The sequence below is a fragment of the Carex rostrata genome, chromosome 28 (genome assembly GCF_964058835.1).
Source record: "Carex rostrata chromosome 28, lpCarRost1.2, whole genome shotgun sequence".
NCBI classification, from domain to species: domain Eukaryota; kingdom Viridiplantae; phylum Streptophyta; class Magnoliopsida; order Poales; family Cyperaceae; genus Carex; species Carex rostrata.
This window is the reverse complement of record NC_135945.1, coordinates 4,061,147-4,073,920: the sequence shown is the minus strand read 5'-3', so window position 1 is coordinate 4,073,920 and position 12,774 is coordinate 4,061,147. Positions and strand designations below refer to the sequence as shown.

Genomic DNA, 12,774 nt, shown 5'->3' with positions numbered 1-12,774 from the left:
TCAAGATCATCATGACAGGATTGTGATGAAATTAGTGAGTGGTGATATTTTTACAGGAAGAGAAAAAAATCAAGAAACTAGTCTTGCAAGATCAGGTGATACCCGATGGGGTTTACATCATACAACTTTGGTTTGCCTCTTTACAATGTGGGACTCAATATTGAAGGTATTGGAGAATGTAAGTGATGATGCAACTAATCAGACACAAAAAACCACAGCTGCAGGTTTGATAGAGAAAATGAAAAACTTTGAATTTGCATTTATAATGCATCTAATGCTAAAAGTTTTGGGTTGTACTAATGAGTTATCACGGGCATTGCAAAGGAAAGACCAGAATATGGTTCAGGTAGTTAATTTGATTGTGGTTACAAAGCAAAATTTGCAACATATGAGAAACAATGGATATGATGAACTATTGGAAGAAGTTAAGGGTTTTTGTATGAAGATGGAAATTCCTGTGCCCAATATGGATGATAAAATACCAGCGAGAGGTCGTTCAAGGCATGATGGTCAAATGGTAAAGTATTCGCATCGCTACCATGTTGATATTTTCTTAGTTGTGCTTGACTCTCTTCTTTTTGAGATGAATGAACGATGTAGTGAAGCATATACTAATTTGTTGAAATGCATTGCTTGTCTTGATCCAAAGGACTCTTTCTCTAAATTTGATCATGACAAACTTCTTGAACTTGCTAGTATTTATTCTATGGACTTCTCACCCTTTGAATGTACATTTTTAAGAAGTGAACTCAGGACATTTATTTCTGATGTGAGAAATAGTACAGAATTTTCAGCTTGTTATGATCTTGCAACTTTTGTTATCCTAATGGTTCAAACCGAAAGACATTTGTGCTATCCATTGGTATATCGTTTCATTGAGTTGGCCTTGATCTTATCTGTGGCAACAGCAACAGTTGAAAGGGCATTCTCAGCAACGAAAATCATTAAGACAGAATTGCGCAATAAGATGGCCGATGAATGGATGAATGACAACATGGTTTGCTATATTGAGCAAGAAATTTTTGCTGCTATTCATGATGAAAGGATTTTGCAGCGTTTTCGAAACATGAAGACTCGAAAAATTCAACTATCTCAAATTAGTAATTAGTTGTACGTTTTCTAATTGAAAATTTAAAATTAATATGATTATGAGATATGGATGTTATAAAATAAATATAAACAAGCATAAGAAGAATAAACAAAATAGAGGTAAAAGATGACAATATCTTTATTCATACATTTCTCATTCATATACAATACAAGATTACAATGCCTCTATTTATAGGCTACAAATTGTAAATGAAAACTAAACAAATAATAAATGGAGAAATGAATTCCAATAGTAGTGGGCATCAATATGCATGGAGTAGTGGGGAAATAAATTGAGGGTTAATATGAGAGTTACAATATGAATGACATCCACACATTTAATATTTATTCATAACACTCTCCCTTGGATGTCAATTATATAAGAATATGCCTCATTAAAACCTTACTAGGAAAAACCCTATGGGATAAAAACCTAGTGAAGGAAAAATAGTACAATATTCTTCTAAATACGCAACTACATCCTTACCAGGAAAACCCAGTGGGAAAAACCATGGTTAAGGAAAATATAGTGCATATTAACTGTTATATTCCAAAATTTTAAAACACGATTAATTGCTAAATTGATCTTTGCACTAAATAAAAACCTCTAATTAAATTAATGATCGATCTGATTAATCTGATTATTTAAAACGAAACTAAAATTTCGAAATATAAATGCATTATGACATTATGTACTTTCAAATTTAGAGGTTTAAAAATAAAATACAACACTATAAAGAAAATTATAATTATTCGGTAAACTCGTAAATCGAAAATTCGTTACGATCGTAAAACTTAAGAAATAAAATAAACCAAATTAAATCGATTCATGTAAATAAATAAATAATATTGAGATTAATTAAAAGTATAAAAATACGAATTTTTCATGCACATAACATTATAAAATTTTATAACCCCATTCATTTATGAATCATAGAAGTATAATTAAATAGATAGTTATATATATAATTATATAAAATTGATATCGAATTATTTGGATCCTAAATTGAAATATAACTACTCGAATAATTCGTAACAAATTTCCCAATCAAATTCATTGAAATCCAATTAACTAATCGAGTTATAACAATTAAGAACGTCCATTCATTTCTATAATTCTTTTACCCATTGGATCCCTGCACGAATCTTGACACAGGAATTTTGAAAACCCCTTTAAATCTCCTCTCTCTCTCTTTCTTTCCTCTGCCCCTGGGCCCGTCCCCTTTTGTTTCTCTCTTTCGCTGGTTCTCTCATGGGAACCCTAAGAGAGGCGATCGCCTCTCTCGTTCTCTCGCGCGCGCGACGCTGTTGCCTCCGGTTCACCTGCTCCTGTCACTTCGCCTGTGTGCGCGACGACTTTGGCCGCACGGCCTGTCAGACGGTTCTGACAGCCACGACCCGCTCCCTTTTGTCCCTGTGTGTGCTTTAACGGGTATATAAGTCTCTCTCTCTCTCTCGTTGGGTTTCTCTGGTTCTTTTCCGCTCCTGAGTTGAGACCTCTCTCTTTTTCCTTCCATTTTTCTGTGATTGTGGTGATCTCCCCAAAACCCTAGGGTTTGGGGTTGTGTTCTTGTGGCTTGTCTGTTGCCTTTGTGCTTGTTGATTTGGGGTGCTTGCTTGGTGCCGATCGATTCCGTTCTGTTCTGTTCTGGTGGTGGCTTGGTGATTTCTGGTGTTTGCTTGTTGAATCTTGGGTGCGTGCTGATTTGTTTCTGGTGCTTGATTTTGACGGCCGAAGGGCGAGATTTGAAACTTGGTACCGGCCGTTTTTGCTAAGCCTTCTCTGTGATTTTTGCCTCTCTCGGTTAGTATGCGCACCCTTGATTATTCCTTGATTAATGTTGTATTGAACTGCGGCTTGTGCGGGTTGTTGATTTTCCCGGCAAGCCGATGCACTTGGCTGTGTTGCCGTGCTTTCTGACCTGTGCTTGCTCTGTTTCGGGTTCTGGTTACCTTGACCTGTTGCCTTGCTTGTGTTGTTTGGCTGGGTGTTTGCCTCTGACCTGTGCTTGCTTGTTGTGTATATTGTGCTGGTTCTGTGTTGATGCTGTGTATATGGATGGTGTGTTGCTGACTTGTGTAGGTGACTGGTACCAGTGTACCAGTCCCATGGATTTCTGGTACGGTGTTGATTTGTGTTTACCAGTACTTGAACTGACAGGGACCAAATGGTGAAATTGGGGAAAACTTGGGGTTGGATGCGAAAAATGTAGGCCCTTGTGAGATTAATTAAGTTCTAAGGGCTAAGGTGCAAAATTATATATATTATTGGGCTTGGCCTTTTTACTTATTGGGTTCGGCTGAATTTTATTTGGGCTTGGGCCCTTGCATAAAAAAAAGAGATTTAATAAGATGATATTTGGGCTCTCGTTCTGCTGGGCCTATTTTCTAATTTATTAATAAATTGGAACAAGGCTTGGGCCTTGATATTAATGGGCTTGACAGAATTTTAAAAGGATATCAAAATTATGGTATTTGGAATTATTTCCAAAAGGCGTAATTGTCGGATATAAAACGTGGCTTTTAAAGTTTAAGTTTTAGGAGGAATCGAATTAAAATCGAATGCTTACGTAAACTTGAACTAGCTCGGGAAATGATTATACCGTCCAGGGTCTGATGCCTCGATGATGACTCATAACATAATTTGAGCAGATACTATAATAACCCGATTGGACACCTGTATGATCCCGAAACAAACCTAATTAAAACACCCCACACATTAAATTAAAATAAAAGTTTCATAAAAAGTTTTTAAAGTTAAAATAATTCTTTTAAACATTTTTTCGAACTTGTACAAAAATTCGTTGCTAATTAATAAAGGACAATTAATTAGCAACGAAAAATATTTGTTATGGACTTAGATTCGAAACGGCTAATTAAACGTAGGAATTTAATTAGTTGTAAGAAAATAACGAACTGCGCGACTTAGAAATAAAATTAGTTAGGAAACACGTAAAATAATTAAAGGTCCTATTTTAAAATTTTATAAACGAATAACACTTCTAGAATATAAAATAGCTTAGCTATATTTAAACGAATTATAAAATTCGCAACAATCACATAATTAATAGATTTTATTTAAATAATTACCTTAAGAATTTTTAATTGTAAAGTAACGTTCGAAACCGAATTTCGAACCCTTTTTAAAATTTATTTATAGTCCGATTTAAATAAATCAAGTAGATAGGAAACTAAAATATATTAGAAGTGAAAGCACGTATAATTTACCGTAACTCCCGAACAATTATTTTATTACGAATAATTCGACATTTGAATTTATACAAGCAATATATCTTCAAATTAAATCGTTAGAATATAAATTTAATTAGGAGTAAATTAGATTAAACTAGACCAAAGTGAATGATCAATAGTTGACAAACTTGTAAATTAAGATTAATGCTAAGCTTGATGACATGAAATTAATTAAATAATATATGCCTAATCGGATCAATCCGACTGACTGAACCGGTAATTTTATAAAACCAAAGTAATCGAGAAATCGACTTGTACATTAATTGGGACGAGGGTTAGAATAAAATTAGCGTAGATTTTAATTAGTTTAAATTACGTGATCACAGATCAGTCAACTCCGTACGAGTCCGACCCGTGGACCGATCCGACGGACCCGCAGTTCGGGGCATACGCGGAGCGCGCTGATTATTAGCGACAGAGACTCCAGCCCCCTCAGGTGTGGGATATCTGAATTATTCTTTTCGTGGGCGTACTCTTACCAGTCGATCCATCTGACCTGACATTCGCACTTTATTTTAAGTAGTTGCATTAAAACTGTAGAGCATGTTTATCCTCTCTGCACTGTAGGTAGAATTGCATAAACCCTGAAAAACCTGAATTTACTATATTTTAGGAGTAGAATAATTAAATAATATTATAAGTATATTATTAGAATATTAGGTTATTAGTTGTCTCCCTCTCGTGGAAGACAATATATTATTATTATATTACGTGCATACGCATGCATTGGTGAGAGCTGAGCAGAGCCGAGTGACTTCGTTCCGTCTTGGTGTCACTTGGCATGGGACGGCCCGACAGCCACTGAGCTGAGGGTCACTTGATCCTTGGATGGCTTTAGGATTATATTATATGTATAAACTTTGAATATATATCTTTCTGATTCATTTTACCATTACGTGCGGGCCGGATGCGAGCCCTGAGGCACGAACGATTCGGGATTTATTCCTTCCCTACATTAGGAGCTACTTTGCCTAGAACGGAAGTTCCCAAGGCTAGTGCAGGCCTTGAGGAATGATGTGCAAGTGCATAAGGTCGACGAGCCTTGATGCACGGGGTCGACGAGCCCCTGATCCTATTGGTCTGGCCGGACGGTAGAGTTCTCTCCTGCTCATGAGGGAAGAGATTAACTTTTTACGACTTGCATTGTATGATTTCTCCTATTGGATATGTTTGGGTGATGAATCGTTAGGCGAGATGACACACCGGATTTTGATATAACCATCGGCTAGTGTGCAGTTCTTGTGGGCAATGCGCGATGTCATTAGGCAACGTGTATCATTGTTCCCTGATCACAGTCCTTGGATTATATTATTCAGATTATTTTGGTAAAGGTATAACCATCGGCTAGTGTGCAGTTCTTGTGGAGCAATGCTCGATGTCACTAGGCATCGTGTATCATTGCACTCTGATCACAGTCCTTGGATTATACTATTCGATTCTTATGATACTATTGGCACGGCACGGGGTGATTTACTTAATTTCATACTATTATTATTATATTTGTTCACACAGTGCTTTGGTACTGGACTCCGACTGGATTTATATCCGATATTTCACCTTGGTTTTATTTTGGGTTTATTCCGCATGTTGGCATAATAGAATAATCGCATCATGGCATCATTCAAAGTATGATAAATTATATTAGATATTAATATAGGTTCACACATGTGCATATTTTCAATTGCATTCATTTTATAAATAAAAGTGCTTTGACCGTAAAGGATCCCTGAGGGGATAATTCTGGGTCACATACTGGGCGATTCGTCGCTCACCCACAAGTTGTTTCGTGGGTTTTAGGTACAGATTCTGGCGGTCCGCAGCAGGAGATGTCAGGAGCTGTCCCCGAGGGCCACACCACTTGACCTAGTTAGGATTATGCTTTTGATTAGGTTTACGAGTCCCGTATTTTCTGTGTTATATATATACGGGCTCGATAGATCATGTATCCCCTTCTATAGATGGTGTGATTTGGATCCGAGATGGATCGAATTATATGTTATGTATGTGTATGTTTATTTATTTGCTATGTGACTGATGCTTGATAATTATATTATTTTGCTTCCGCTGCTGTTTGATTTATTATTGATGATTAGCCTTGCGTGCTTAATGACTAATTAAGCACGAGGCGAGGTTGATCACACCTTAATCCAGAATTCCTGGTTTGGGGTGTGACATTAACTCCCCCTCATGACAGCATCAATCGAGATCTTTAAATCGGCGAACTCCAATATTACGAACTAGCTTTTCGAATATTCCAGTAGGGTGTGCCTTAGTGAATAAATCTGCTGGATTTTTCACTTGAATGGATTTGCTGAACATTAATAACATTATTCTTTTCGAGATCATATGTGAAAAAGAATTTTGGTGAAATATGTTTTGTTCTATCTCCTTTAATGTATCATTCCTTTCATTGAGCAATACATATAATATTATATTCATATATGATCTTCGGGATCATTTCTCTAAAAGACAATCTGCATGTCTGACGAATGTGTTGAATCACAGATCTTAACCAAACACATACTTAACTTGCTTTTGTGTATTGCTAAATTTTCTCATAGGTAGCGAAATATATGTTTATTTATATGTCAATATCTTCGCGTGAGAGAAGAACTATATCTTGCTAATAAATTTACTATAAATGATATATCATGTATTGTATGCCCATCAAGATAAGTGCTCATATTGCACTAAGATATGGTACTTTAGGACCAAATAGTTCTTTATCATTTTCTCGAGGTCTAAATGATCTTTATTCACATCTAATGATCTTACAACCATCGAAGTGCTTAATGAATGTTATTTATCCTTATAAAATTATTTCAGCACTCTTGCAATATAATTTTCTTGATGCATAAAAAATATCATTTTTAAATGCTCAATTTGCAATCCAATGCAAAATTTTGTTCTTCCAAGATCTTTCATCTCAAATTCTTCATTTAAATAATTTATTCTTTTGGAAGCTCTTCAGGAGTTCCAATGATACTTAGATCGTTAACATAAACTGCAGTTATAATAAAATCATTTTTATATCTTTTCATGAAAATACATGGACAGGTTGTATCATTCTTATATCCATGTTTCAATAAATATTCACTTAAATGATTATAGCATATGCGTCCATATTGTTTTAATCGATATACAAATTTATTCAATTTAACTGAATAATGTTCTCGAGAACCTAAATTACATGCTTCAGGCATCTTAAATCTTTCAGAGATTTTCATATAAATATCGTTATCAAGCGAGCCATTTAAATAGGCTGTAACAATATCCATTAGGTGCAAATTAAGTCCTTCATGGACTGCCAGACTAATTATATATCAAAAAGTTGTTGCATCCACCACATATGAGTATATCTCAAAATTTCACCTTTCTCATTTTATTTTCTCATAAATATTCATTTACATCCTACTGGTTTTATACCTTGAGGTACAAGGACTACAGGTCCAGAAACTTCTCATTTTTCAAGAGAGTTTACCTCTACCTCAATTGCATCTTTCTATTTTGGCCAATCATTCTTTTGTCGACATTCTTTAATAGATTTCTAGTCATGATCCTCAATATTTATTATGTTTAGAGCTATATTATATACAAAAATATTATTGATATCAATTTCATCTCGGTTCCATCTTATTTCATTCATGATATAATTTATCGAGATCTCTTTATTTTCATGAATTTCAGATACCTGAGTTTCTGCTGGAACTCCAATATTACTTATAATTTTATTCTCTTCTGGAGTTTTATCTGAAATTATCATATCCTCGACTTGACCATTTTCATTCTTTGCTCCTTTTCTTTTTAGAGGATTTTTATATTTTTAATCTTTGGAACCGATTGCTTTTCCACGCTTCATGCGTGTTATAATTAGTCTGTCCAACAGGGACACCGACTTTAATTGGAGCATTAGCAGCTGGTACATGTGATTTGGTCACGTTCTTTGAGTTTGTGAATGTGTCTGGCAATTGATTCACTAACCTTTGCAAATGAATTATCTTTTGAACATTTAGTTCACATTCTGTAGTACGAGGATCAAAATAAGACAATGATAATTCATACTAATATATTTTTTTTCAGCTGATAGTTTTCTCCCCCTAAGGTTGGAAATTTTTATTCATCAAAATCACAATCGGCAAAATTAGCCATTAATTAATCTCCCATCAATGGTTCTAGATACTCTATTATATATGGAGATTCAAATTCAATATAAATTCCCAACTTTCTTTGATATCCCATTTTAGTGCATTGTGGTGGAGCAATTATAACATATACCGCACATTCAAAAATTCTTATATGGGAAATATTAGGTATGTGACCAAAAACCAATTATAAGGGGAAGCTTTATAATAGCTAGTTGGCATGATGCGAATTAATTTTGTTGTATATAAAATATCATATCTTATTTTTATATACGAACATCTACAGGATGTTCAACATTAATTTAGATATTGTCTAGACGTATTTTCATAATTGAATAATCATAAAATTATGCTCTTTAATCAAATCTATTGAGCAAGTAATTTCGCAAACGCCAGGTTGCGATTTGATAATAAACATACATGTGACCATCTTGTTGATGCATCAATTAAAATCATAATATTTTCAAATGGTTCACATGTTGGATATAATGTTCCACAAATATCATATTATATACGTTCTAGAAATAAAACCAACACAAAAAAATTTCATCAGATTAAAGAATCTTCTAGTTCTTTGATGAATGTTCATAATTATCTATTATTTTTCGCATCACTATTGATCCAGAATGGTCCAACCGGACATGCCAAACTATAAACATATTCTTGTATGTAAACTTCTGGTTTACAATAACATGTGTTTCAATTACACTAATATATGTGTAGTACAAGTCGGAGGAAAAGATATGCAATTTGTTTTCAATAAGCATATATTCAACTTTATTTGTCTCAGCATAATTTCTATTTCAGCAGATATTCTTAAATCTTAATAAATTTCTTTGAGACTTACAATAATATAATACATCATAAATATAAATTTGTATTCCTCCATGTAACAACAAAATAACTCTTTTGGAGCTTTCAATCAATTTTTTTTTTATAAATATAAATAAACACCATTTCAACAATAATCAATAATAAAAAGAATAAATAAGTAGTATTTAAAAAAAAATTAAACATAAATAAGCAAACTTTATCTTACATTTACATTTTTTTATGCACTACAATCAATATAAATAATAAATAAGTATTAATTCATTTTTCAAAATAAAGAATGAACAACTATTCATTTTTTATCTTACAATTTTTCGTAACAACATAAAAGATAAAAATTAAAATTCCACCTTATATTGTAATACCTCTAATGAAATAGATAAGCTTCTTTAAGGCATTGTATTAATAGAAACGAACAACCTTCTTTTAGGGCATTGTATTAATAGAAAATTAAATGATTTATGAAAGTAAATCATCTCTTTTCAAATAATTTTGTATAAGTTTGATATACTGTTTTTTTTTTTCAAACAGTGAGGGCTCAATTTTTCATAAATGTCACCTATTTTATATATCTCTTTTTCATCATTCAAATAATGTCAAATCATTTGACTAAATTGAGTTTGTCCATAATAGTTCAATATAATGTTTTGACGTACTACAGGTGCATTGGCGTACGACAGGTACATGACTAATAATAGCATGAATTTTCTTATTTGTCATTCTCTTCACTTTCTAATTATTTCTCCACTTCTAGTGGTAATTCTTTTTGTTCATTTATTTTTCCACTTGTAGTGGAATGATGCGTTTTTTCTTCATTATCACGTCCATATCTAATAGTTTGTCCATCATATTATTTTCCACTTCATGTGTAATTATTATTTTGTTCAACCAGAACAAGACATGTGGCTTCAATAATTTATTATAATTGAACTTTAGGTCAATTGATAAAATTGATGAAATAGCTTCAGGCCAATTTCATTAATATAATTTATATTCATATGGCTTCGGACCATTTCATTAACATAATATAATGTAAAAGATAATGTATAAACTCGAAATATTTCTTGAATCTTCTTCGGGAAGAGTACATCAAAAAAATTTCACATCATATAAATCTTATTGAAATCTTCTTCAAGAAGATATATTGAAATATTCTCATATTAATTTTTGTGAGCCACATAAATCTTCTTCAGGAAGATTAAATTATTAATACAAATATGAACATCACATTAATTTTTGCACATTATTTAAATTTTCTTCATTATCTTTTCACTTCAGGTGGAAATATGTGTTTTTGTAATAATCACCATGATAATAAACTCATTCTTGTCCACTTCCACAATTTTTTTTTTCAAATTTATTATTATATATTGCTACATTTACTTCAGGAAATGAAACAAAACCAATTGAATTATTTTGTCCAACAAGTCGTTATAATCTCTTCAACCATAAAGAGATAATAAATCAACTTAGAATATCTTTAACTTCTTCAAGAAGATTAAATTATTGAAAAAAAAAAATATATGAACATCATGTTAAATTTGCGCATCATATAATTTTTATTTATATCTTCTTCAGGAAGATCTTCTTAATATCTTTTAAAATCTTCTTCAAGAAGATTCAATTATTAAAGCAAAAAAAATATGAACCACTATACAATATTTGTACATCATATAAATCTTCTTCAAGAAGATTTTTCTTTTAAATCCTCTTCGGAAAGATTAAATAAAAAAATGCACTTCATATAAAATTATATGAATCATACTAAACATCTCAAAATAAATATAAATAAATTGATAACTTATTTCATTTAACAATTACTAGGAAGTATTATTTATATAAATGAAATTGAAATAAAAGTTATTAAAATTACCTCGAATCTTCAACTAGTAGAGCTCTCGTGCTGATAACGTGTTATAAAATAAATATAAACAAGCATAAGAAGAATAAACAAAATAGAGGTAAAAGATGACAATCTCTTTATTCATACATTTCTCATGCATATATAATAGAAGATTACAATGCCTCTATTTATAGGCTACAAATTGTAAATGAAAACCAAACAAATAATAAATGGAGAAATGAATTCCAATAGTAGTGGGCATCAATATGCATGGAGTAGTGGAGAAATAAATTGAGGGTTAATATGAGAGTTACAATATGAATGACATCCACACATTTAATATTTATTCATAACAATGGATTCATTATAAGATTGTTTCTTTAATTTTTTCTATGTAGGTTATTTTGATGTTTTATTTTGGTTTCAAGACATGAAGAACGATTCATCAAATAGGTGCTTTGTTACTTAATCTAATATTTATTTTTGTTAAATATTTTAATTTAAAAGTAAAAGATTATGACAATTGATAATTTCTGAATATTTTTTTTATCATTTAATCGTGTAACATAAAACTAAAACTGATATCCTGAGAGTGAGAGAAACTAATTAGACCCCCTACTGATCATTTCTGGTTCCGCCACTGTGTACATGACTGATCAAAATTGAATGCGTTGGATTGGACCTTGATCGGAGCCGACCAATCAAAATTGTTAATCTAATCTGAAGTATTTTATATTCCATATTTCTCTGTGATTCCTTAGATAATGCATTTTCTGCCATTATTGATCATAGCTGATCGATCAAAATTGAATGTGAACCATATTTTTTTGTCCGCAAGACATTGGTGCTGTATTGTATGTTGCGGGTTTGCAAGTAATTAAGGACTTTTAACAAAAGCTGGTTCGTGCACAATGAATGTGAATCACAAATTTTTATGATTCACAAACAATAAATGCAAACTTTCTAGTTTTAAACATAACATTTCAACAGTATTAGTGTGGCCAAAATTTTCAGTCTTATAAATTCAACACGAAATGTGCTATTTTTTTTCTTAATTGTACGCAGTTGTTGGAACACAGAAGGTCTGACTTATGCCTACTGAGCTGTGAGGGTCAGCTCTTATACAATTGTATGGAAATTGTATGAATTCATTAAAGGGATTTTTGCAAATTTTATCCTTCAAATCTGGTGTTGAAATGTACAGAAAGTTGTTGCAACTTCAGTAAAGTTTCTTTCTGCTAATTCATTCATCTTTACAACTTTAATAAAGTTTCTACCAATCACATGACAGGAAAAAAGAGAGAAGAAAGTGATTTTACTTAACGGAGAAGAAAGGAATTAATGGAGAGGAGAAGAACCGGAAAAATGTAAAGAGGAATAATGGAATTTTTTTTCGAAACCATAATTAAAAAAATTTTTATCAAACCAACTTTATTTTTTTTTATTTTTGGAACTAAATTGTCATTTCAGTCACAGTCATTTTTACAAATTTCGAGAAAAAATGTAAAAATATCTGGGACTGAATTGTCATTTCGGTCACAAAAAAGTAATCATTTTTGTAAAACTAGAAAAGTAATCATTTTTGTAAAAAAAAAATTAATCATTTTTGTTTCATAA

The 12,774-nt window shown here is 32.1% G+C and overlaps 1 protein-coding gene and 1 long non-coding RNA gene across 2 annotated transcripts; both read left to right on the top strand.

The window, feature by feature from the left end:
- Window positions 1-145: 145 nt before the first annotated feature.
- Window positions 146-11,747, top strand: LOC144545449 (uncharacterized). The gene is made up of 2 exons (XM_078294028.1): window positions 146-1,110; window positions 11,556-11,747. Exon 1 carries the CDS (start codon window positions 146-148, stop codon window positions 1,106-1,108), a length of 963 nt encoding a protein of 320 aa, XP_078150154.1. The 3' UTR covers window positions 1,109-1,110; window positions 11,556-11,747.
- LOC144545948 (uncharacterized) lies at window positions 4,454-6,403 on the top strand. The gene is made up of 2 exons (XR_013508645.1): window positions 4,454-4,777; window positions 6,139-6,403. It is a non-coding gene; the product is annotated as an uncharacterized LOC144545948 (long non-coding RNA).
- Window positions 11,748-12,774: the final 1,027 nt, after the last annotated feature.